Source organism: Lutra lutra, chromosome 16, assembly GCF_902655055.1.
Source record: "Lutra lutra chromosome 16, mLutLut1.2, whole genome shotgun sequence".
NCBI classification, from domain to species: Eukaryota; Metazoa; Chordata; class Mammalia; order Carnivora; family Mustelidae; genus Lutra; species Lutra lutra.
This window is the reverse complement of record NC_062293.1, coordinates 13,952,516-13,980,259: the sequence shown is the minus strand read 5'-3', so window position 1 is coordinate 13,980,259 and position 27,744 is coordinate 13,952,516. Positions and strand designations below refer to the sequence as shown.

At 42.2% G+C, this 27,744-nt stretch overlaps 1 protein-coding gene across 16 annotated transcripts in view; it reads right to left on the bottom strand.

Annotated features, from left to right (window-relative positions):
• The window catches only part of BPTF (bromodomain PHD finger transcription factor), a 157,064-nt gene extending 129,572 nt beyond the window's left edge, over window positions 1-27,492 (bottom strand). For 8 of the 16 annotated variants that reach the window (XM_047709007.1, XM_047709004.1, XM_047709011.1 and 5 more), the window contains exon 1: window positions 26,621-27,492. In XM_047709007.1, coding sequence (XP_047564963.1) covers window positions 26,621-27,260 — 640 coding nt within the window. In that variant the 5' untranslated portion in view covers window positions 27,261-27,492. The remainder of the gene's footprint in view (window positions 1-26,620) is intronic. The other 8 variants (XM_047709017.1, XM_047709005.1, XM_047709010.1 and 5 more) reach the window with 1 other exon arrangement.
• Window positions 27,493-27,744: the final 252 nt, after the last annotated feature.

Genomic DNA, 27,744 nt, shown 5'->3' with positions numbered 1-27,744 from the left:
ATTTGCAACAACATGGATGGATTTAGAGATTATAATGTAAGTGAAATAAGTCAGAGAAAGAAAAATACCATGATTTAACTCATGTAGAATTTAAGAAACAAAACAAAAAAGGGGTACCTGGGTGGCTGACTCCTGATTTTAGCTCAGGTCATGATCTCAGGGTTGTGAAATCAAGACCCCAGTCAGCTCCAAGCCCACCGTGAAGCCTGCTTAAGATTCTCTCTCACTGTACCTCTGCCCTCCTCTTTCTCTCTCTAATAAAAAATAATTAACTATTGAGAACAAACTGATGCTGACAACCGGGGAAGTGAGGGGCACCTGGGTGACTCAGTGGGTGAAACCTCTGCCTTCAGCTCAGGTCATGATCTCAGGGTCCTGGGATCAAGCCCCACATCAGGCTCTCTGCTCAGCAGGAGAGCCTGCTTCCCACTCTCTCTGCCTGCCTACTTGTGATCTCTCTCTCTCTGTCAAATAAATAAATAAAATCTTTAAAAAAAAAAAACAAAAAAGAGGGGAGGTAAGTGATGGTATGGATGATACAAGTGATAGGAATTAAGGAGTACACTTACCAATGAGCACTGGGTGATGTATGGAAGTGCTGAATCACTATATTATACACCGGAAACTTATATAACACTGTATGTTAACCATACTGGAATTAGAATTAAAAATAAAAATAAGGGGTGCCTAGGTTAAGCCTCTGCCTTCAGCTCAGGTCATGGTCTCAGGGTCCTGGGATCAACTGCCCACATCAGGCTCTCTGCTCAGCAGGAAGCCTGCTTCCCCGGCTCTCTCTGCCTGCCTCTCTGCCTACTTATGATCTCTCTCTCTCTCTGTCAAATAAATAACATCTTTAATAATAAAGAAAGAATAAAAAAAAGAAAAAAGAAGGACAGAGCACAATAAATTACACTGGTGATGACAAAGGGGAACTTGCCATAGGTACAAAGGCTATTAAAAAAATGCTAATAAAGTATAAATCCTGGATGAAGGAATGTTTGTTACAAAATTACTAATCACCAAAACTAAATAAAAAAATAGAAAATGAAACAATAATGAGAAATTACATGCCTATCTCAAAAGAAGCTAGGAAGACATTGAGAAAATACAACAGCTACATCTGATATTTCAAAAAAAAAATCCCAGAGAGAAAGCAAAGAGAAATTGGTGAATATACGCAACACAAAGGTCTCAATCCAGCAGTCAGCATAACAATTAGAAGTAAAGTATTAGTATCAGTCCATTAAGTTTGGAAAGCACAAAGATGCCCAGCATTACAACATTGTTTTGGAAGTAGCAGACAATGCGATTTGAGAAAGAAAAAGGGAGATATAAACATAAAAGATTTCTACACGATTCATTTCTAGAAAATCCAACTCAATCAATAAATAAGTTATTATATACAAAAAAGAATAGGCGGGTAAATGCAAAATTAACTTTTAAAGTGCATGGGTCTCTAAAAGTTCCGAGCAAATATTTTTATAGACAACTTTGACAATTTAATTTAGATATCGAAGACTCCATAGTATAAGTGAAAAGATTTACAAAACCAATTACAGATACAACAATATGTATGCTTCTATGTGTGGACAGTCACTCATATATACACAACATTCAAAGATGATCACCAAAGGAGAGTGACCAAAATATTAATGTAATCTTCTGAATTTTAAAATTTTCTCTATTTCTTTTCTAATACATGGGAAAAGCAAAAATAAAGTTCTTATTAGATTTTCAGAAATGTTATGTTAAAATTCAAAGCTTTCTTCCTGATTATCCAAATCACAGGTTAATGAATGCCAAGCGCTCAAAAAAAGGGGGTTGAAAAACCATGGCCAGTCACATCCTGTTTTTGTAAATAAATTTTTATTCAAATACGGCCATGCTCATTTGTTTACTTTTGTGTGTGGCTGCTTTTGTGCTACAATAGCAGAGTTGAGTAGTTACAACACAGTCTGGCTCACAAAACGTAAAATATTTACTATCTGACAATTTAAGAGAAAGTGTACCAATCCCCCCACCCATTAGATTATCTAGTCCAGCCAAAAGTTGACAGATGAATAAACTGAGGCCCACAGGAGGATGAATTTTCTAAGGTCAAACTCAAGCTAAGAAGCAATAAAGAGGGGTGCCTGGGTGGCTCAGTCAGTTAATCATCCTACTTGATTTTGGTTCAGGTCATGATCTCAGGATGGGGCTGGCCTCCTTGCTGGGCATGGAACCTGCTTAAGATTCTCTCTCTCCAGGAGTGCCTGGGTGGCTCAGTGGGTTAAAGCCTCTGCCTTTGGCTCAGGTCATGATCCCAGGGTCCTGGGATCCAGCCCCACATCGGCTCTCTGCTTCCCTTCCTCTCTCTCTGCCTGCCTCTCTGCCTACTTGTGATCTCTGTCAAATAAATAAATAAAATCTTTAAAAAAAAAAAGAAAGAAAGAAAAAGATTCTCTCTCTCCAGGGTGCCTAGGTGGCTCAGTCAGGTAAGCATTTGACTTTGGATTCGGTCATGATCTCAGGTTGTGGAATCAAGCCCCACATGGGGCCCCATACTTGTCTCCTTGTCCTTCTCCCTCTCCCTCTGCCCCTTATCCCGCTTGTTGTGCTCTCTCTCAAATAAAATCTCTAAAAAAAAAAAAAATTTTACAAAAAAAAAAAGATTCTCTCTCCTATCCCTTTGCTCCTCCCCACCACCTCTTTCCCTCTCTCAAAACAAAAAACTATAAAGAACTCCATTCTAACCTAGCCAGAAAATTCTCAAAACATTGCCTCCAACTCCCCAGTCTGAAGTTCAACCTCAACTCAAATCACATTATATTTACCAACAAATTGATGAGAAGAGGATGTGGGGCCTAATCTATATCCAACACCACCTACTAAAGGTCTGAGTAAACTCTGGTACATTCTAGGAAAAAAATTTATAAACCACATAAGCCTGAGGATGTAATGTACAGCATGGTGACCTTATTCAACGATACTATATTATATACTTAAAAGGTACTAAGAGAATAGATCTTAAAAGTTCTTATCACAAGGAAAAAAACTGAACTATGTGTACTGATAGATGTTAAACTTAATGTGGTAATCATTTTGCCATATATACAATGTATCAAATAATTATATTATATACCTGAAATCAATAAAATGTCACATCAATGATACCTTAGAAGTAAAAATAAATGATTAATTTTTAAGAACCATAAGCACAGATTAGGGAAAGTTTAAAAACAACTAGGTGATGGTAGTATAATCTAGTTTAGCCTATTAAAAATATCACCCAACAAGGGGCGCCTAGATGGCTCAGTCATTAAACATCTGCTTTCAGCTCGGGTCATAATCCCTGGGGTCCTGGGGTCCCTGCTTGGCAGGGAGCCTGCTTCTCCCTCTCCCTCTGCCAACCCCTACTCTCTCTGTCAAATACATAAAATCTTTAAAAAAAACAACAACACCCAACAATCCCACTCTTGGGATCTACAGAAAATCCTACAGAACACCTACCATAGAAAGCTTGAGCGAGTACGATACATCTCTAGCACATTTAGATAGCACTGTCTGTAAAAGCACAAAGGGGCTACAATTTCAATAGGGCTAGTTGTTTATTTTTTCATTTCATTTTATTTTATTTATTCTTAAGTAAGCTCTACTCCCAATGTGGCCCTGAACTCACAACCCCAAGATCAAGAGTTGTATGCTTTACCAACTTCACCAGCCAGGTGCCCATCAATATGGCTAACTTTTGGGGGGGGGCAGGGAATGGGGGTTGACAGAGAAAGAAAGAGAGCGCACACCGGTGGGGAAGGGCAGAAAGAGGGAGAGATTCCCAGGCAGAGTATCCAGCACAGGTCTCGAGTTGATAACCCTGGGTGCATGACCCACCCAAGCGTAAATCAAGAGTCAGACACTCAAATGACTGAGCCACCCAGGCACTTCTCAATATGGTTATTTCTTTATGGCAAATAATATTAATAGCAAATGCAGTTATGCTTTAATAAAGAAAAAAAGGCTCTCTCAAGTCTTACATCCTTGAGTCCTGTAGGCATTTGAGGTTGTGACCCCTGCCATAAACAATCTCCACCATTAGGTTTCTTCTAAGACACAGGGAAGATTCATAATTCAAATAAGGATAACATATCTGGAAGGAGGTAATTTTCTAAGTTTACAGAAAATCAGAAATCAAGGCATTTCACCTGGACAATTTCAGACCAAAAAGTTCAAATACATATCTGAAATTACAGTAAAACGGGTCTTTAAATTTTTTATTATTTTTTTTAAAGATTTTATTTATTTATTTGACAGAGATCACAAGTAGGCTGAGAGGCAGGCAGAGAGAGAGGAGGAAGCAGGTTCCCTGCTGAGCAGATGAGGGGCTCAATCCCAGGACCCTGGGATCATGACCTGAGCCGAAGGCAGAGGCTTTAACCCACTGAGCCACCCAGGCGCCCTAAATTTTTTATTATTTGCATAGCACTCTGAAAGCAGAATATGGTCAAGAGTCAGAGAAAGAGGTAATTTACTAAATAAGGCTTCAAGGAGTATGTGAAATTATTTCACTGTCAGAAGAACAGTGAAAATTGCACTGATAGGAGGTGCTAAAATTTTACTAGCTATTTTAAATACTGGAATATTTCCTCAGACAAGTCTTGATATCGCTGTGCAAGCATTAGAAGGAATAAGGACAAGAAGAGAAATTCCACACAGATTAATATGTGCATTTCTGAAATACTTTTTAAGTTCCATAAATAGAATATACTATAAACAGACAGACCTCAAAAGGAGGCAGTGTTAACATACTAAAATCAAGCAGGAAGCCATGACAGGAAAATATAGAAATTGAACTACTAAACACTGCCATTTGGTATGAATCACTTGGCTGTGCAGTCTCCCAAGTATGTGCATCCTAGAAAACACCCGTGAGTAGAGAGGTCTAGGCACTCACTTTCTTAGCAAATCTCATGTCTCACAGTTGCAATTTAACAACAATTAAGTAACAAAAGAATTCCACTCAAAAAAAAAGGGGGGGGGTGTATTTTCCTTGAAATCCATTAGTTAAATAATTTGACCAGAGATTCCTGAGAAGAGGTTTAATAGAGGAGAACAGACACACTGGAACATATTAGTATCTCACAAGTCAGCCCATATACCAACTGTTAAACTTTTGTAACACTGGAATACTCTTTTTTTTTTTTTTTAAGATTTGTTTTATTTATTTGAGAGAGAGAGAGAGAGAGCATGAGAGGGTGGAGATCAGAGAGAGAAGGAGACCCCCCCGCTGAGCAGGGAGCCCGATGATGGACTCGATCTTGGGACACCAGGGTCATGACCCAAGCCGAAGGCAGTCGCCCAACCAACTAAGCCACCCAGGTGCCCAACACTGGAATACTCTCAAGTTACCAAATTAAATTTCCCAACCAAAAGCCTCTAAAATTGTAATCCTTCTTTCCTTTCTAACCCACATCTATGACTCTTAGCTTAATTTTAACAGGACCACGGCAGATCTAAAACTACGTTATTAACTGGCTGCCTCTAACAACAAGCACCTCCGTTGTGCAGCTATTGGAGGTGCCTATGGCTGACTCAGTCCACACAGCATGCGACTCTTGATCTCGGGGTTATAAGTTCGAGCCCCATGTTGGGTGCAAAAATTACTTAAAAATAAAATCTTTAAAAAAAAATTTTAGGGGCACCTGGGTGGCTCAGTTGTTTAAGCGTCTACCTTCCACTCAGGGGATGGTCAAGTCCCACATCTGGCTCCCTGCTCTGCGGGGAGGGGAGTCTGCTTCTCCCTCTGTCCCTCCTCCCTGCTTGTGTTCTCTCTCTCTCTCAAATAAATAAATAAAATCTAAGCAAAACAAAAAAATTTTTAGGGCGCCTGAGTGGCTCAGTCAGTTAAGTGTCTGCCTTTGGTTCAGGTCATGATCCTGGAGTCCTGGCATCAAGTCCCACATCTGGCTCCCTGCTCAGCAGGGAGCCTGCTTCTACCTCTGTCCCTCCTCCCACTCGTTGTCTCAATTTCTCTCTCTCAAATATGTAAATAAAATCTTTTTTAAAAAATAAAAATAAAGTAATTTTTAAATCAATCAATAAATAATACCACATGTGGCTAGTGGTTGCCATATTGGATGGCACAGAACTAAAAGTGAAAAGGATCCAGAGACTCTTTGACTCATACTCCTACCCTGTGCTGCCTACTACAAACCGGAAATTGAGCCAGGCACTAAGAAGGAGATGAATGAGACCCTGCCCTAATGGTAGGGTCTCATGAAGGAAACAACCAGGTAATTAACAGCTCATTTCAGTACAGTATCTTAAAAAATAAAGATTTCATGATAAAGAGGCAAATAATCTAGAGGATAAGATAATCCCTCCTAAATATTTATGTACCTAATAACAGAGCTTCAAAATATATGAAGACTAACAAAACTCCCAGGAGAAATAGGCAAATCCCTATCAGCAGTTGTAGATTTCAACACTCCTCTGTTAATAATCAATAAAACAAGTAGATGAAAAATCAGCAAGGATACAGAAGACCCTAACAGCCCTGTAACCAACTTAACCTAACTGGTATTCATGGAACATTCCACCCAATAACAGAATATACCTTCTTTCCAAGTACACTTGGAAACTTCACCTAGAAAGACAATATTTTAGAGCACAAAATAAAATCTCTAAAAATGTTTTATAAAATTAAAGTAATACAAAGTATATTTTCTTTTTTTTTTTTTTAAAGATTTTATTTATTTATTTGACAGAGAGAGAGGGAGAGATCACAAGTAGGCAGAGAGGCAGGCAGAGAGAGAGAGGAGGAAGCAGGCTCCCTGCCGAGCAGAGAGCCCGACGTGGGGCTCGATCCCAGGTCCTCGGGATCATGACCTGAGCCGAAGGCAGAGGCTTTAACCCACTGAGCCACTCAGGCGCCCCCAAAGTATATTTTCTGACCATAATGGAATTAAATTAAAATCAGTCACAGAGGGCGCCTGGGTGGCTCAGTGGGTTAAGCCGCTGCCTTCGGCTCAGGTCATGATCTCAGGGTCCTGGGATCGAGTCCCGCATCGGGCTCTCTGCTCAGCAGGGAGCCTGCTTCCCTTCCTCTCTCTCTACCTGCCTCTCTGCCTACTTGTGATCTCTCTCTGTCAAATAAATAAATAAAATCTTAAAAAAAATAAATAAAAATAAATAAAATAAAATAAAATCAGTCACAGAAAGATCTCTAGAGGGGCACGGGGTGGGTCAGTCTGTTAAGCATCCACTCATGATTTTGTATTAGGTCATGATATCAGAGTCGTAAGATCCAGCCCTGCATGAAGCTTCCCGCTCAAGCGGTAGTCTGCTTGCAATTTTCTCTCTCCCTCTCCCTCTCCCTCTGCCCCTACCTCAGCTGCCCCTCTCTCTCAAATAAATAAATAAAACCTTAAAAAAAAAAAAAGACACTAGAAATTTCCCAAACATCTGGAAATTAAACAGGTAAGTGTACAAGGTTCTGCAGAGTGAAAGGAGAGGTAGAAGAAGAACTGAGCCCTACTTGGGGAAAAGAGATCAGTGATCAGAGAGGGTAAGCTGGACAAGGTGCTGGCTGGGAGACTAGGAGTTGATCATCACAGCAGTGAAGAACTATAAGGTATGTGAGGAAAACTACAAAGAATTCAGTATTACTTGATGATCAAATTCAAGGCGAAAAGAAGTATGTTGTGAATAAATAGAAATAAGGGAGATTCAGAAGTCATCCTTGACCCTTCTCTCCTACGCCATACCCTATCTAATCAGTATCACTAAGATAGGTCATTCTAAGTCCTAAATTATGTTTTTCAATTCTTTCTCTTCATTCCCACAGATACCAATCTAGTACAAGGTCTGTCAAGTGGTTTACTTCAACCACCGAACTCCCTTCATCCATTATCTTACCCCACTCCAATTCATTTTTCTTTCTATAGCCAGAGAAACCACTTTAAAAGTAGTCTGATCACATTACTCCTTATAAAATCCTTCATGGTTTTCCCGCCAGTCCGCTGCATGTGATGAACCTAGGGCCTACAATCCGCTCTCCTCTCTTTAATTCTGAGCTTAACTGTCGTCTCATCAGGGAAGCTTTCTCTGACTCCTACAGACCAGACCGTATTTACATGCCCCCCTTCAGAACACTCCTCTCTTCCTGATACACTCACTGCCTTCCCCACCACATGAGGGCAGTGGCCTTATCTAACTTATTCCCGGCTCCATTCCAGATAGTGCCTGGAACAGAACAGGTACTCAAGAGCTTTTTTAAAAATAGATACATAATATGGGACGCCTGGGTGGCTCAGTTGGTTGGACGACTGCCTTTGGCTCAGGTCATGATCCCGGAGTCCCGGGATCGAGTCCCGCATCGGGCTCCCAGCTCCATGGGGAGTCTGCTTCTACCTCTGACCTTCTCCTCGCTCATGCTCTCTCTCACTGTCTCTCTCTCAAATAAATAAATAAAATCTTTAAAAAAAAAAAAAGATACATAATAAATGAATAAATCAATGAAGCAACAGAAGATAAGGCTGGGCATAAATGAAAGGAAGCCAGGCAGGCAAGCTGGTTTCTTCAAGAGGCCAAGTGAGGGATGAAGATGGCCCGATTTAGGGAACAATTAACAAAATGAACAAAATGAAAAGGACCTGGTTAACAGTCCTGCATATTCAGGGTGAGGCATAGGGAGGAATGTCTTACTTCCTCACTTGTGACTTGGGCAATTCAGCGGGCAGTGCCATTATTCGCAGAGCAAGGAAATGGGAGGTTGGGAGTGGTCAGTAAAGTATGAATTTTATCTGGAACACCTCAATACAATGTGCCTGTAGGACATCTAAGTGGAGGGCTTCAAGAGTATTCCTCCATTACTAAGCTAAAATACGGGAAAGAAATCATGACTACAAATAGAGATTTGGATATCAGAGGTCATAATAGTACTAAATTTTATTAGCAAAGAAATGCAAATTCAAACAAAAGCACTTTTAACCCACTGAATGAAAGATGCTTTATAAAAGTGTTGGCAGGGGCGCCTGGGTGGCTCAGTGGGTTAAGCCTCTGCCTTTGGCTCAGGTCATGATCTCAGAGTCCTGGGATCATACCCCGCATCAGGCTCTCTGCTCAGCAGGGAGCCTGCTTCCGCCTCTCTCTCTGCCTGCCTCTCTGCCTGCTTGTGATCTCTGTCTATCAAATAAATAAATAAAATCTTTAAAAAAAATAAAATAAAATAAATAAAAGTGTTGGCAAAAATGGAAGCTGGTGAAATATGTATTTGTACACTGCTGGTGAAAATATATTCACTGTACTTTTAATACAATGGTATATCATGTTATATATATTATAATATACATATTGTTATATATTATATATTATGTATATTATATATTACATATGTATGTATATTAGTGTGACACATAGTGAAGCCTTAAAAAAAAAATCAGGGATGTGAACCAAGACTGACCTAAAAGAACAGCCACTAAATGTAATCACAGCAAACAGAGTACAGCTTAACTATTTTGGTAAAGCCTTACGATGGAACCTTACATAGCTATTAAAAGTCGTATTCTAGGAGCACCTGAGTGGCTCAGTCAGTTAAGCACCTGACTCTTGATCTTAGCTCAGGTCTTGATTTCAGGGCTGTGAGTTCAAGCCCTACATCTGGCTCCATGCTGGTAGTGGAGCCTACTTTTAAAAATAAAAGTCCTGGGGGTGCCTGGGTGGCTCGGTGAGTTAAGCCTCTGCCTTCGGCTCAGGTCATGATCTCAGGGTCCTGGGATGGAGCCCCGCATCGGGCTCTCTGCTCAGCAGGAAGCCTGCTTCCCCACTCTCTCTTTCTGCCTACCTGTGATCTCTCTCTGTCAAATAAATAAATAAAATCTTAAAAAAAAAAAAAAGTCCTATCAGCCTTCTATTACAATAAATCCTATACACTAAAGCCAATTATTTTTTTTTAATATTTTTTTTTTAATTTATTTGACAGAGATCACAAGTAGGCAGAGAGGCGGGGGTGGGGGTGGGGGGAAGCAGGCTCCCCGCTGAGCAGAGAGCCCGATGCGGGGCTCGATCCCAGGACCCCGAGATCATGACCTGAGCTGAAGGCAGAGGCCCAACCCACTGAGCCACCCAGGCGCCCTGCCAATTATTTTTTTAAATCAGCTTTATCGTGACATGTTCCAGTTTTAAAACATTCAATAAAACTGTCAACTAAGTACAAATTTCTCAGATTGGCATTCATTCAAATTGGTCCAAAATAAAATCTCCCTTTCTCTGCAGTCTTATCTCAACACTCAAACCACAAAAACGTACCCCCTGAACACGCATCTTTCTGTCCATCATTACAATTCGCATCCTCCATTCTCTTCCTATTCAACCTCCACTTGGAGAAATCTACCCAACTTACAAAGCATACCAAAAATTCAACCTTCTTGACACTGCTTCTGGTCTTCTAATAGCATGCAGCTTCTTTCTCTAATTTCTCTCTTCCCATAGTCTGCCCTATGTTAGAGTTATTCATGCACTATGCCATTATTCCATCTTCAAAAGAATAAAGACACTGAAAGCAGGACCATTTCTTTTTTTTTTTTTTAAGATTTATTTATTTATTTGAGAGAGAGTGTGCATATGCACAGTGCGGGGGGGGGGGGGGGGGTGAGCAGCGAGCAGAGGGAGGGAGAGAAAATCCCAGATTCCCTGTTGAGCACAGAGCCCAACAGCTGGACTGGATCTCATGACCTGGAGATCCTGACCTGAGATGAACCTAGAGTTGGACACCTCACCGAATGCATCACCCAGGTCCCCCAGCAGGTACCATTCCTTAACCATCTCTGTGTATCCCTGAAGCTTTTTTTTTTTTTTAAAGATTGATTTATTTATTTTAGAGAGAGCAAGAGCACACAAGCAGACGGGGCAGGGGGAGAGAGAATCTCAAGCAAGACGCCGCGCTCAGCACGGAGCCCGATACTGGGCTTGATCTTGTGATCCCAAGATCACCACCCCAGCCGAAGACAAGGGTCAGAAGTGTAATGGACTATGCCACCCAGGCACCACTATCTCTTTAAAGCTTTTATTTAACACAGTACCCTACACAATAAGTATTAGATAAATTATTTTTGAATTTTTTAATCAAACTGTAAATAAATAGAGACTTCAGTTTAATTTTTTTTTTAAGATTTTATTTACTTATTTGAGAGAGACAGAGAGAGAGCACAAGCTGGGGAGAGAGGCAAAGGAAAGGGAGAAGCAGACTCCCCCACTGAGCAGGAAGCCAGATGTGTAAGACCCTGGGATTATGACCTGAGCCAAAGGTAAATGCTTAACTGACTGAGCCATCGAAGCACCCCAAGACTTCAGTTTTGTTTGATTTTTTAAAAGACTTTATTTACTTATTTGAGAGAGAGAGGGCACAAGCAGGGGAAGCAGCAGAGAGAGGGGAGAAGCAAGCCTCCTGCTGTGCAGGGAGCCTGATGCGGGGGCTCAATGTCAGGAACCTGGGATCATGACCCAAGCTGAAGGCAGACGACTAACTGACCAAGCCACCCAGGCACCCCAAGACTTTAGTTATATATGACAAAATCATAGCACGAATTAATATGCTTTTCCTCCTAACACCTGGAAAATTGACAGGGAAGAAATATGAAAGGCAAAAATATACTACAACAAAGAAGAAAAAAAAAAAAACCACAATGAGATACCATCTCACACCTGTAGAATGGCCATTATTAAAAAGGGAAGAAATAACAAACGTTGGCAAGAGTGTGGAGAACGGGGAGTGGCGCCTGGGTGGCTCAGTGGGTTAAAGCCTCTGCCTTCGGCTCGGGTCATGATCTCAGGGTCCTGGGATCGAGCCCCGCATCGGGCTCTCTGCTTAGCGGGGAGCCTGCTTTTCCCTCTCTCTCTCTCTGCCTACTTGTGATCTCTGTCTGTCAAATAATTAAATAAAATCTTAAAAAATAAAAGTGTGGAGAAAGGGGAAACCTTGTGCACTGTTACTATAAATGTAAATCAGTGAAGCCACTATGGGAAGCAACATGGAGGTTCCTCAAAAAATTAAAAACAAAACTACCACATGATCCAGCAATTCCATTTCTGGGTCTTAATCCAAAGGAAAAAAATCACTATCTCAAAGAGATATCTACATCCCCATGTTCACTGAACATTATTTACACTAGCCAAAACATGCAAACAACCTGTGTTCACAGACAAGTGAATAAAGAAAATGTAATATTTACATGTATGTGTGCACACAGACACACCAAAGAAAATACAGATTATTATTAAGCCATAAAAGAGGAAATCCTGTGACAACATGGATAAACTCTGGGGACACCATGCCAAGTGGAGTAAGTCAAGGAGAGAAAGACAAATATTGTAGGATCTCACTTACATTTAGAATCTAAAAAAAAAAAACTCAAAGACACAAAAAACAGATGAGGGTGGGGAAAATGAGTGAAGAGAGTAAAAAAGCACAAACCTCCAGTTATAAGGTAAATAAGTTCCGGGGATATAATACATAGCATGCAACTATAGTTAATAATATTGTATATTTAGAAGTTGCTAAAAGAGTTGATCTTAGGGGCCCTTGGATGGCTCAGTCAGTTAAGCACCTGCCTTCAGCTCAGGTCATGATCCCACAGTCCTAGAACTGAGCCTGGAGTAAGGCTCCCTGCTCAACAGAGTCTGTTTCTCCCTCTCCTTCTGCCCCTCTGCCCACTCATGTGCACATACGCGGTCTCTCTCTCAATAAATAAAAATCTTTTTTAAAAAGCATATCTTGGGGCACCTGGGTGGCTCAGTGGGTTAAAGCCTCTGCCTTCGGCTCAGGTCATGATCTGCTCAGCAGGGAGCCTGCTTCCTCCTTTCTCTCCCTGCCTGCCTATCTGCCTACTTGGGATCTCTGTCTGTCGAATAAATAAATAAATAAATCTTTAAGTGGGGGGGAGACTTAAAAAAATAAATAAATAAAAATTTAAAAAAGTTAAAAAAGCGTATCTTAAAAGTTATTATCACAAGAAAAAAAAGCTTTAATTGTATTAAATGATGGATATTAACTTACTGCAGATATCACTTTACAATATATATCAAATCACTATGTTGTACACAACTAATATAATGTTATGTGTCAATTTTATCTCAAAAGTGGTGGGAAGAAGAGATTTAAAAAAAAAAAGAGAGAGAGACAGAGACAGAGAGAAAGAAAGAGAAAAGGGGCATCTGGGTGGCTCAGTTGGTTAAGTGTCTGCATTCAGCTAAGGTAATGATCTCCAGATCCTGGGATGAGCCCCACATCGGACTCCCTGCTCAGCGAGGAGTCTGCTTCTCTCTCTTGCGCCTCCCCCCAACCCTCCCTACTGCTTTTTCTCTCTGAAATAAATAACATCTTTAAAAAAGAGAGAGAGGAGAGGAGACATAAGCAATCAAGCAATTACAGTGACTTTGTAGAATGTGAAAACTGGGAAAAGAGGTATCTGACCTTGCAGAGAGAACTCTCCATTCTAAGAACGGTCAGAGGCAGAGGGGAAGAACAAGAAAACTAATGACCTGGAGGCCCCAGGACTCCTGGACCATCAGGCTTAGAAGGCTCAGGGTTCCTGATGGGAAATTTAGTGACGTGTGCATACTGTAAGGTGCGAGCCCTAGCTATCTTCCTTTATTTAACTTCCTAAGATACTGGGCATACACTCTCTCTCAGACCCTAAATCCCAGCCACAGGCAAAAAATTAAAGAAATCTTCCCTTAAGACACCAAACAGACTCACAGGAGAAAAATAAAAGAGTGAGAGACAAAAACAAAAATACACAAAAATAACAAATACTGATATCTGGCGTTCCACCAAAGACAAGGTTGGCTCACTGCCCAATCATCTCACAGTGAAACCTACCAGTTGGGAAACCACAGCCACCCACTATCCAGCACCTCACTCCATGAACAACTAAGGATCATGATGTATTAAAAAAAAAAGCCTCCACTGTTAGTACTAAAACAGAAAAATAGAATCTGGGGGAGCCTGGCTCGCTCAGTTAGTAGAGCATGCAATTCTTGATCTAAGAGTTGCGATTTCAAGCCACACACTGCATGCGAAGCCTACTTAAAAACAAAATAAAAACGAAAACCAAAAAAGAACAGAATCTGAGGTAACAAAGAAAAGTTTTAAAAAACGAATAAATGTCCTCAGAGAAATAAAGAAAGGTATTATATCCAAGAAGAGGATGGTTTGAAAAAGGAACAAAGAAAAGAGCTCTGGGAAATTATATGACATAAATTATTGTAAGCTAAACTTTCCAAATTCAAGAATAAAAAAACAAACACACCCAATTAAAAACTGGGCAAAATATTTCGACAGACACTTCACCAAAGATTGGCTTCAGAGACAAGCAAATAAGCACATAAAAAGATGCTCAGCATCATTAATCATTAGGGAAATCAAAATTAAAGTAATAATGAAATATACCACTAGGGGCACCTGGGTGGCTCTGTGGGTTGAGTCTGCCTTTGGCTCAGGTCATCATCCCAGAGTCCTGGGATGGAGCCCCAGATTGGGCTCCCTGCGCAGGCGGAGTCTGCTTCTCCCTCTCCCTCTGCTCCTCACTCTCTGTCTCTCTCAAATAAATAAATAAAATTTTTAAAAATTTTTCAAAAAAAGATAAGAAACATACCACTATACACCTATTACAATGGCCAGAATCCTCATCCATTGTGGGTGGGAATGCAAAATGGTAAAACCACTATGAAAAACAGTTTGGCAGTTTCTTTTTTTCCTAATTTTTTTAAAGATTTTATTTATTTATCTGAGAGGCTGAGAATGAGTGGGGCGGCGAGGAAGGCAAGAGAGGGGGAAAGAGAAGCAGACTCCCCACTGAGCAGGAATCCCAACTTGGGGCTCAATCCCAGGACACCAGGATCGTGACTGAGTGAGCCTAAGGCAGATGCTTAACCGACTGAGCCACTCTGGTGCCCCTGGCAGTTTCTTATAAGATTAAAATATACATGGCATAAAATCCACCAATTCCACCTCTAGGTATTTTCCCAACAGAAATAAAAACTTGTGTTCACACAAAAACCTGTAAGTAAATGTTTACATCAACTTTATTTATAACCTCCAAAACCTGGAAACAATTCAAATGTTCTTGAACTGGTAAGTGGATAAGCCAACTGTGGTACTCCATATAATGGACTACCTACTCCATGATAAAAAACAATGAACTATTAATAAAAACAGCATTTTGGATGAATCTCAAATTCACTATGCTAGGTAAAAGAAGCTAGACTCAAAAAGCTAAACAGCCTACCTATATGATACTCGGAAAAAGACAAAATTACAGGAACAGCAAATACAGTGGTGGCCTGACTAAAGGAACACCAGTGAATTTGGGGCAGATAATGGGACTGTTCTGTACTCATGGTGGTGCTGGTTACATGGCTATGTATGTATGCCAAAACTTAAGAGTCAAAATTGGGTGAATTTTACTGTATATGTAAGATGCACTTCAATAATTCTTTTAATTAGCATTAATAAGAAATATAAAAAGATATTACATCATTAAATAGGATGCTATGCAAAGAAACAAAGAAAGCAGCTTTTAGAAATTAAGTATCTGATAGCTGAAATAAAAACAGAAGACTTGGAAGAGAAAAAGAAAGAAATCTCCCAGAAGGCAGACTAAAAGGACAAGACAACAAAAATTTAAAATGACAAAAAACTCAGTAAGATCAGTCTGTAAGACCCAACATCTAAGTTCAAGAAGAGAACTGAACAAATTTGGGGAAAAATGAGCAAATAATTAAAAAAAAATTGCCAGAACTAAAGAACACAAATTTCCATATTAAAAGGGTCCACCAAGGGGCACCTGGTGGCTGGCTCAGTTGGTGGAATGTGAGACTCCTGATCTGGAGGCTGTGAGCCTGAACCCCACATGTAGCATTTTTACTTAAAAAAATTTTTTTTAATTTTAGTTAGGAAAAAAAGGGGGGGGAGCCACCCAGCACCAGCACAATGAATTAAAAAAAGGGCCACGTCAAGGGATATATCACTGCAAAACTTCACAATACTGGAGACCATAAAAAGAGCCTAAATGCTTCAGAAAGGAAAAAAACAGGTCACACGTGAAGGAAGTAATCAGAAAGGCCCTAAACTTCTCAACTGCAACACTAGATGCTGGAACACGATACAAACAAATCTTTCAAGTGAAAAGATTTTTAAATTTAGGATCCTATATCCAGCCAAACTATCTATCAATATTAGGGTCACAAAGAGTACTTTCTTTTCTTTTTTATTGATTTTTTAAAAGATTTTTTATTTATTTGACAGAGAGCGATCACAAGTAGGCAGACAGGCAGGGTGGGGGGGTGGGGGGAGTCGGCTCCCGACTGAAAAGAGAGCCCGATGTGGGGCTCGATCCCAGGACCCTGAGATCATGACCTGAGCCGAAGGCAGATGCTCAACCCACTGGGCCACCCAGGCGCCCCTATTATTTTTATTATTAACATATAATGCATTATTTGTTTCAGGGGTACAGGCCTATAATTCATCAGTCTTACACAATACACAGTGCTCACTAGCAAAGAGCATTTCCAAACATATTTTTTTTAAGTTTATTTCTCATGCACCCATTCTTAGGAAGCAACTAGAGGTTGGTTTTGCTGAAAAAGATGAGTAAATCAGGAAAAATGTAGGACTCAAGAAAGCGAATATACATGGGGAAGCAGCAAAAAGAAGTTCCAGTGTGATGACCAACAGACCTACAGAGCAATCAGTTCAGGTGAAAGCAGAAATGAGGTGGGACGCAGAAGAAAAACCAACAAGAAAAAAAAAATGGAACTGTTACATTTAAGAGTTTGGAAAAGAGTAAGTGATAAGGTATTCTACAGACTTGACAGTGCACTGGGCTAGATACATAGAACATTAAGCAAGTGAAAAACTAAGGCAATAACTCCAGAAAAAGTATTAGTTATAATAATCATATAAATAAATCATATTTACAGTTATGAACATGTAACCAATCCCTTAGCATTTTTCCAAAAATCATGCTGTAACTATAATGAAAGGATAAGAAAGTAATTATAAAAAGGCTAACTCTTCATCTACCATAAACAAAGTCAAAGAATGTCTAAAACTGATAAAGCAAATATAAGCATATTATTTTAAAATACTGTGGTAAATGCCAAAGGGGAGAAAACCGGGCACCTGGGTGGCTCAGTGGGTTAAGCCTCTGCCTTCGGCTCAGGTCATGATCTCAGGGTCCTGGGATCAAGCCCCACATCGGGCTATCTGCTCAGCAGAGAGCCTGCTTCCCCCTCCCTCTCTGCCTGCCTCCTCTACTTGTTATCTCTCTCTCTCTCTGTCAAATAAATAAAATCTTAAAAAAAGAAAAAAAAAGGAAGAATTGAAAGCCACTGCATCTAGAGAGGTCTCGGGTAGAAACAGGTATATCAAGGAACTGCTTTTGTTCACTATGAGCTTTAATACAATTTTAATTTGTTACTTATGTTCACGTATTACCTTGATAAAGACAATGATAGGAGAAAATTTTGCTATATATCAAGTAAAAACAATTAATTTGTTTATCACAATCCTAGTTGTATCTTTAAAAAAAAAAAGATTATCTTATTTCAGAGAGAGAGAGCAAGCACACATGCACAAGCAGGGAGAGGGAGAGAGAGAATCCCTAAGCAGACTCCCTGCTGAGCACAGAGCCAGATGTGGGGCTCGATCCCAGGACCCTGAGATCATGACCTGAGCTGAAACCAAGAGCCTGTCGCTCAACCAACTGAGCCACCCAGGCACACCTAGTGGTACCTTTTTAAAAATACACGGTAAAAACATGTTATAGGAATGAAAACATCCCCAAGAGTTATCTTTGGTTGGTGAGATTACAGATTTTCATTTTCATCTTTGTATTATGAGTATTTTTCCAAAACAGTAAATCCCCACTATTTTTATTGTTTTTCATTGCAATTCTTAAAAACAACTTGAAAACAGATGAGCTTTCTGAGAAAGGAAGAAGACAGTGAGAGGGCCATGTACAGGCAGTTTTGAAAACCTGGAAAACTGGTGTTGAAGGAACAGGGAGAGAAAGACAACATGAACTACCAAGAGTTAAAAGTGTCGCAAGTGCTTTCTTTACTCTAATTGACCACTGTGAACAACTGAAGTAAATTTATTATTTACCATAGTTCTGGAATAAGTCAGATGGTAGCTAAACTAAACCTTTTAAGTAGATAAGTTAATATTTAATATTTCTTTCAAAGGGGGAAAATAAAGCTCTGGGTTTTTTTTTAAGATTTTATTTATTTGGGGCACCTGGGTGGCTCAGTGGGTTAAGCCTCTGCCTGTCACGGTCTCAGGGTCCTGGGATCGAGCCCCGCATCAGAGTCTCTGCTCAGCAGGGAGCCTGCTTCCCGCTCTCTCTCTGCCTGCCTCTCTGCCTGCTTGTGATCTCTCTGTCAAATAAATAAATAAAATCTTTAAAAAAAAAAGATTTTATTTATTTATTTGACAGAGAGAGACATGGAGAAAGGGAACACAAGCAAGGGGGGTGGGAGAGGGAGAAGCAGGCTTCCTGCTGAGCAGGGAGCCCGATGCAGGCTTGATTCCAGGACCCTGAGGCCACAACCTGAGCCGAAGGCAGATGCTTAACCGACTAAGCCACCCAGGCGCCCCTAAATCTCTGTTTTAACACATTTTTACTTAAATATGGTCCTTAAAATATGTTTATACCTTATGAATCAAATGACATCTTTTTTTTTTTTGAAGGCTCCATGCCCAGTGTAGAACCCAATGTGGGGCTTGAACTCACGACTCTGAGATCAAGACCTGAGCTGAGAACAAGAGCAGAACATTTAACAATGAGAACAAGAGCAGAACATTTAACAACTGAGACATGCCAGCACCCCTAGATGACATTTTCTCACTATACTCGAAGTAAGGTCCCTGTATCTTCATAGAATCTCCATCTTCAGGGGAGATTCCCCTGGGAATCCTGGGATCAAGGGTCCTGGGATCAAGTCCTGCATCAGGCTCCTTGCTCTACGGGGAGCCTGCTTCTCCCTCTCCCTCTGCCTATCACTCCCCCTGCTGTGCTCTCCCCTGTCATATAAATAAAATATAAAAAAAAAAAAAAAGAATCTCCATCTTCAGGAGCAAATCAACAGGTAATAATAGCCTAATATTTGTTGAATCTTCACCATGTGCCAGGCACTGTTCTAGGCATTTCGTGTATATTAACCATTTAACCCTCATACCTTGAATTGAGTATAAAGATATCTCCATTTTACAAATGAGGAAAGTGAGACACCAAGTGTTAAGCAAACAGCCCATCATCACAGAGCCCAGATTCAAACTCATGAAGTCTGGTCCAGATTCTCCACTTTAAATCTCTGTGCTACATGCTCTCTCTCTAGATTCTTGATGCATACAAAAGATGTATATAGACTCCTCAGATTCTCATACATCATGATAACCTAAAATGTTGTAGTGGGCTTACATACGCAGGTGCCTCCAATACCTGTCACAAGTCCCCACTCTGACAGTGTGGAAATCAATGGTTGGACTCCACTTACACTAGCCCTTCTTTGACAAATCCTTCTGGAATAAATTCTCCAAACTGGCCTAAGGCAATCCAAAAATCAGAGATAATTTGGGGAGACTTATAACCCAGCTCTCATTCATCCTAAGAAAACTACTGTTGTTTAAAAAAAGAGAAAAAAGATTTTATTTATTTCAGAGAGAGAGACAGAGATAGTGACAGAGATAGCACATGTGGTGAGAAGAGGGAGAAACAGGCTCCTCACCAAGCAGGGAGCCCCACACAGGGCTCGATCCAGGACCCTGAGCTGAAATCAGATGCTTAATTGACTGAGCCACCCAGATGCCCCTCAATTAAGCTATTTTTTAAATGGAATTATTAAATATTACTTGAGATTGATTGTTGATTGATTTCTATTTAGTAGGCTCCCTGCTCACTGGGGAGCCTGCTTCTCCCTCTCCCTCTGCCACTCCCCCTCCTTGTGCTCCTCTTCCACTCTCTCAAATAAAATCTTTAAAAAAGGGGGGGCGCCTGGGGGGCTCAGTGGGTTAAAGCCTCTGCCTTGGGCTCAGATCATGATCCCAGGATCCTGGGATGGAGCCCCACATCAGGCTCTCTGCTCAGCAGGGAGTCCGCTTCCTCCTCTCTCTCTCTGCCTGCCTCTCTGCCTACTTGTGATCTCTGTCTGTCAAATAAATAAATAAAATTTAAAAATAAATAAATAAATAAAATCTTTTTTAAAAACTAAAATTAAAAATTAAAAAAAAAAAAAGGGCATTCAAATAGAAAAAAGACCAAGAAGGGAGGAAGAGGGTAATCTATTCAAAGCAAGGAGGGCATCTGCTAGGACTGGCTCCTGTCCATGTCACCCAGATTATCAGTCTCCCACCACAACCACCACCTTCTCATCCCCTACATGCCCCCTCCAAGGATCTGCAGTCACAGGGAGGACACAGGGTAATGAGGAAGAAAAGAATCTAACAGAAGAAATCAGAGTTCCTGGCCTCAACATCCCCAGTGCTGCTGTGCCTACACATTTCGACACAGAACTCCAACCCCAAGTACACATGGACAAGGAGTCGAACATGAACCGTACACAGACGACTACTCTGTACCACACGCATCAGACGTACTTCTCTACCACTCACAGAGCATGTTACCCAACTTTTTTTTTTTTTAAATATTTTATTTATTTGACAGACAGAGATCACAAGTGGACAGAGAGGCAGGCAGAGAGAGAGAGGAGGAAACAGACTCCCTGCGGAGCAGAGAGCCCGATGTGGGACTCGATCCCAGGACCCTGAGATCATGACCTGAGCTGAAAGCAGAGGCTTAACCCACTGAGCCACCCAGGCGCCCCTGTTGCCCAACTTCTTAATAACTCTTCGGGGCCTTCATTTTCTTTCTTCCAATTCTCATGTTTAACCTCTTCAGATACAGATACCCGAAAACAGATCTCACTCATTTCCTTATAATCCTGAATTCCTATTGCCACTCAAAGCACTACCATTCCTACAGAAGCACATGGGATGCATTCTTCTCTCCATCCACACTCCTGATGTTGTCGAGGCCTGGGGAACCTGAAGTACCTCCTGAATTGATCTGCCACTCAGTGCTTCAAAACCCACCCAGGGGTACCTGGGTGGCTCAGTCGGCTTGGGTCATGATCCCAGGGTCCTGGGAACGAGCCCTACATCGGGCTCCCTGCTCAGCAGGAAGCCTGCTTCTCCCTCTCCCACTCCCCCTGCTTGTGTTCCCCCTCTCGCTGTGTCGCTCTCTGTCAAATAAATAAATCTTAAAAAAAAAAAAAAAAAAAACCCATGCAGATACCCACTATCTCATCTTCCAATCCATCCTCAGAACAGAAGCTATGCTAAACTTGCTAACATCCTACTGAAATCATATTCCACTTGTTCCCCGATCTTCCAACTGATCATCAATACCCACAAATGAAATAGATTTGAAATAGATGGGGGGGGGGGGGGACTTGAGAAACCACCTCCTCCAGCTCCTCCAGCAATCCTCTCAACCTGGGGGGAACGAGCGGTCTGCAGTAGTGGCCTAACTGTATCTCCATGAGTTGATTTGGTTTTGTTTCACTCTCCCACGTGCCGCTGATGGGAATACTGCAGATCCCCTGGGTGCTGCAGAGTGGAAAATGAGGATCACTGACCTAGCGCCGTATCTACCTACAGACGAGAGGCAGAGAGTTATAGCCTGGTTCTCTAGATACAGCCCAACAGACAGACCTTCACAGCTTATTTCTTACTCACATACTCAGGTTCTTGCTAACCCAGGACACTCAAGACTGCCCACACTTTAAAGTCAGTACCTTAGGGGCATGTGACTCTTGATCTCAGGGTCTGGGGTTCAAGTCCCATACAGGGTGTAGAGATTATGTAAAAAATAAAACCTTAAAAAAAAAAAAAAATCAGGGCTTCAGTTCATGCTGCTCCCTCCCTTGAACTACCCATCCTCATCCTGCACATGCCCATCCAAGAAAGATACAGCCACACCAACTCCCTCAAACAGGGTATATACTTGTCCTTCTCTAAATCTCTACTGCACTTTGTCCTTCACTTGCAGCAATCCAGAATTACACAAATACCAAAAAGACATTTGGTTGACACTGGTGGCAATAAATACTGCCAAACCAGTAACAAATTCTGCTTCCGATAAATCTACAGTTCATGGCATCTATACCACTGTTCTCCTCTGTCATAATCCTTAGAGGACATAAATCACTAACTCTACCAGGAAAACATCAGGGCTTTGGCTTTCTGAAGCCATCAGAGGTTCCAAATTTCAAAATTCCAGCTAAGTATAATACGTCAGAAGTCCCACACAAGTTAAAAGCAAAAACTATTCAGTTTCTGGGGCACCAGGGTGGCTCAGTCATTAAGTGTCTGCCTTTGGCTCAGGTCATGATCCCTGGGTCCTGGGATCAAGGCCCACAAAAGGCTCCCTGCTCAGCAAGACTGCTTCTCCCTCTCCCTCTCCCTCTACCTGCTGTTCCCCCTTCTGTTCTTTCTGTCAAATAAATAAATAAATAAAATCTTCACAAAATTAAAAAAAAACTATCCAGTTTCAGGTATGATTTGTTTTTATTTAGCAAATGCTTGATTTCAAGGTGCTGTCAGAACACCAAACACCTATTCAAAACAGATTTTCTGTACGATCTCTCTCAATGCATTGACAATACAAGTCATAAAACTGGGGTGCCTGGGTGGCTCATTTGGCTAAGTGCCCAACTCTTGGTTTCGGCTCAGGTCATGATCTCAGGGTCCTGGGATCCAGCCCTGTGTCAGGCTCCAAGCTCAATGTGGAATCTGCTTGAGATTCTCTCCCTCTCCCTCTGCCCCTTCCCCAGTTCACACATGCATGTGCACTCTCTCCCTCAAATAAATAAATTAATAAATCTAAAAAATATGTCACAAAGGGATATGTGGGTGTCTCAGTCAGTTAAGCATCTGCCTTTGGCTCAGGTCATGATCCCAGGTCCTGGGATCGAGTCCTGCATTGGGCTCCTTGCTCAGTGGAAAGCCTGCTTCTCCCTCTACCTGTTCTACCGGCTATGCCTGGGTTTTCTCTCTGATAAATAAACAATCTTAAAAAATATATATATATGTCATAAAACCTATGGGCTGAAATAACTCTAAATAATAAAAATAAATAAACCCTTTTTCAGCCAAATGCCTCTAGCTGAAGCAAAACTAGACGATTTCAATTTTGAATTAATAAACTGTCATTTCTATTGTATTATTTGTAATGTGAATGTCTTATGCACCCATTTAAAATTTTTCTCCTTAAAAGGAAAACTTTTAATCTCCAATGAAAATACTTTTTAAAATCTATGATTTTAGGGGTGCCTGGCTGGCTCAGTCGGAGTGTGTGATCTTGATCTTGGGGTCATGACTTTGAGCCCCATAATGGGTGTAAAGATTACTAAAAAAACAGGGGCACCTGGGTGGCTCAGTGGCTCCGATCATGATCCCAGGGTACTGGGATCGAGTCCCATATCCGGCTCACTGCTCAGCGGGAAGCCTGCTTCTCTCTCTCCTGCTGCTGCTCACCCTGCTTGTGCTTACTGTCTCTCTCAAGTTAATAAATAAAAATCTTAAAAAAACATTAGTAAAAAAATAAAAATTTTTAATATGATTTTAGAAAAGCTCATAATATCAACCAACATCTCTGTATCATGAACAGTCATATTACCTACAAACCACTCAACAGAAGAATAGAAGAACGAATAATTTTTTATGGTAGGAATTTAATATGTTAGTACTTAAGCCAACAGTAGTACTGCCTACAAAAATTAATCAAATTATTCTAAATTCCCAATAAAGCATAATCCTTTTTTTAGCCTTGAAAGTACAGGATTCAAATCCACCAATCATATTTCTTTCTGTGCTCTTGGGTTATCAGTCCCAGAGTATTTTTTTCTCCCCAAGCATACACACACATACACATTTACCTGACAGCCTTCTCACTAGCCTTTACTGTTTGGAAATACAGACAATAAAACCAATGACACTGGTGCTTAGCCTCAACAACTCACTGTCATGCACTGTTACTCATTCTAGCCAAGTGGACATATTCTCAAAGTTCAGAACACAAAATTCATGATCTCTTTTACCATAATCTTGAGAAATAATGTGTTTCAAAAAGTAAAACATCTGACAAGTTAACACCACATCCAACAAAGAAAGGCAAATGCCTGGCAAGTAATAGGAAACAGCAGCTTAAAACACACTAACTCTGCTCCTAAAACCACTCACTGGTCAAACCACCAAAATCAATTAAATCAATTTTTAGTTTCCCAAATCCAAAATATTTAGGAGCTAGGGCAACCACTGCAGAATTATCAAAACTTTATCTATTACAAGCTCTCACCTAACTAACAATCATTTATCCAAACAATCTTTGATGAGCAGCCGCTATGTGCAAGGCACTGTACTAGGAACTGCAGGAGACAGAAGATTAACATAAGGATATATAATCCTTAACTTCATATAAAGAGAGGACAAGTATCCACAAGGTAGTCTACAAGTATCATTAATAAAAACAAAATGTCATGGAAGTATATAAATATACAAGTATTTTTTTTTAAAGGGAAACCTAAGCACAAATTGCAATTTAACTCAGCATATACACAGCTATCAATCCTAAGTATTATTTGCTAGTCCCTCAAAGAGGTTTAAGTTAGCTGAGCTGCCCTGCCAAAATGCCTCAGCTCTGTCTCCCCAAAAAAACTTCCTTAGTCTCTATGGGTCTTTCAGTTGTGGGTAGAAAGAACCAGGTATGATTTCTTAACATAAAAACTATTACAATAAAAGATACTAAATTGGGTAAGAAATGAAGAGTGGTGTGCAGTTCCTTCTACACACAAGACATAAATACTTGACACTCGATTCATTCCCTTCCCTCTCCTGCCACCATCCTCTCCCCACCCCCCACCCCCACTGGGCAAAGGCAGACAGATATTGTCAGGCAAAAGAAAATTACCTTTTGCATTTGTCAGGACAACATAAATGAGTCTTCATATGGCTTAATACTCAAACTCCTCCATAAATAGGTAAGCATTTATAAAAAATGGAAACATCTAAATTTAAACCCTTCTTCAACACTAGCCTCTATCAAAAACAAGTGACACATCTTAATTACTTTTCTAAGATCCTATTTCCTCATAAACTTCACTTTGTAAATGCTCTTAAAATTGGAATCTAGGGGCGCCTGAGTAGTTCAGAGGGTTAAGCCTCTGCCTTTGGCTCAGGTCAAGATCTCAGGGTCCTGGGATTGAGCCCCACATCCGGCTCCCTGCTCAGCTGAGAGCCTGCTACCCCTCTCTCTGGGCCTGCCTCTCTACCTACTTGTGATCTCTCTGTCAAATAAATAAATAAAATCTTAAAAAAAAAAAAACCTGGAATCTAATTTAGTTAATCCAGATTAACAAAAATATAAAGGAAAAATCTTGTAGGTTATTGCTACAAGTTACTTTTTTTGCCCACAATTTAGTAATCTGCAACTACGTATTTAATAAAAAGCAGCAATTGTATTTAAAAAAAAAAAATGCATCTCAGCACCAGCCTAGAGAAACTTTCTGTGAGAAAATAGGAGAAAAGTCACCCTGGAGAAATTCATTACAGATCCCGAGAAGACTTTCATCCTTAGAATCAAGAAAAAAAGTCATTTTGTAATAAATCCCCATGTACTTCTGCCATGTGACTAAGAAGCTGGTCCAAAAGTTCACCTTCAGCAATCCTGTCTGCATGATCAACTACACATCTTCTGCAACAGGTGACACGAAACTGCGTTTCTCAGGCGGAGCAAAGGGATCAAATTAGTTAAGACGCATGTTGCTGCAGTTTCTTGTTCCCCCCTCCTTTGGATTTTACCAAAATGATCTGGAATCGAATGAATTGCCAAATTTGTTTTGGTTTTGTTTGATTTTCTACTTTGGTTTTTAATCAGCCATTTACCAGCAACTGTCGCACGAGCCCATCAGCACTCAAGAGTAAAAACAAACACACGGGACCAGATAAGGCTCTCCGACTAACCCAACTGATCCATTTCCTTAACACAATTTTTAAAAAACCACACTGCTAGGGGTGTGAAGAGAAGGATGTTTTTGCGTGTGTTTGTGTGCCACAATCTGTCTAAATCCTCAATTCCCTTTTAAGGAACAGATATATAATAAAAATCTAAAAGAAACCACATTAGAAATGCAAAGAGGTTTGCAAAACAAGGGGCTTCTTTCATTCCAAAAACCAAACCAAAACAAGGGGAGAAAAATGAATGCAATGGATATGCGTGTGCCAAAGTTTCAATCCTGCCCGGTGGAGACACTGCACTGGCACAAATTTTGAAGAGGAAAAAGAGGGGGTTGGGGGGAGAGAAAGAGAGAGCGAGTGTGTGGCCTGCAAACTGCAACAATGCAATCTCCATTTTGAACAATGCGCCTCTTTCCTCTGGTAAATCTAGTTTTTTGCCACTTGATGTGCCGTCGCGTTTCCCCTCTGTCTAGGGGGGAGGTGAGGGTGGGGGGAGACCAGAGAGGGAGTGAGCAAGGGGGGAGGGCAGAGGAGGTGGGGAAGGAGTCTGCAGCGACTGGGCTGGGTGGGTACCTGGAGTGCTGCTATAGGTGCTATGGCTCCTGAAGCTGCTTTCCGTGCAATAACTGGCGTCGTCGTCGTCGTCTTCCATCTCCTCCGGATAATCGGAATCATCGTCGTCCTCCTCCATCTCATCCTCCTCGTCGTCCTCGGAATCTTGGGTCTCCTCGGCGTCGCCGTCCTCCTCCTCCTCCTCCTCCTCCTCGGAGACCATGTCCTCCTCCTCCTCCTCCTCCTCCTCCTCGCTCTCGTGGTCATCGTACACCACTTTGTTGACGGCCCTCCGGGCCGGGGTGGTCCGGGCCAGGTGGCCGCCGCCGCCCCCGCCCCCCGTCCTGCCGCCCCCGCCTCCTCGCCCCCCCCGGCCCGGGGCGCTGGTGCTGGGGGGGGCCGGCGGCGGCGGCGGCGGCGGCGGCGGCGGCTTCCTCCGGCTACTGCTGCCCCCCCTGGGCGAGCTCAGCCGCGTCTTGGGCGCCACCTCAGCCTGGGCGGCGGCCCACCTGCCCCGGCTGCTGCCGCGGTGCCGCGAGCGGAGCCCCCCGATGGGTCCGGACGTGGGCGGAGGCGGCGGCGGCGGCGGCGGGGCCGGGGTGCAGCGCTCCGCAGCGGGAGCCGCGGGCTGCTTGGGCGGCCTGCCCCGCCGGCCCCTCATGTCGGAGCCGAGGCGGGGGGAGAAGGGAAAGCGGAGGGGGGAGGGGCGGGCGGAGGGGTGGCGGTGGGGGGCGCCGGGGCCGGGTGGGGAGGCCCGCGGGGCCGGGCGGGAGGGGCCCGGCCGGCGGAAGCGGGTGGAGGGAGAAGGCTCAATCCGAATTGCTGGGGCCCCACTCCGGATCGCCTTCAGCCGCCATCTTGTTTCTTCCCTCTCGCTCGGTGACTGGGGGAACCGACAGCGGCCGCAGGCCCAGAGCGCGGTCACGTGAGCTGCGCCGCCGACGAGCCTGGGACGGAGCGAGGCTGCGCGGCGCCCGCTAGGGGGAGCGCGGGAGCGCCGGGTCGGGGGCGGGGAGCCCGGGGCGCCTCCGCGCGGCGCGGCTGGACCGCGGACGCTGGCGGCGCGGGGGAGAGGGGCGCTCTGCGCGCGGAGTGCGGTGGGCCACAGGCCTGGGGAGTCAGCTGCTTCCGCAGAGCGCCCGCTA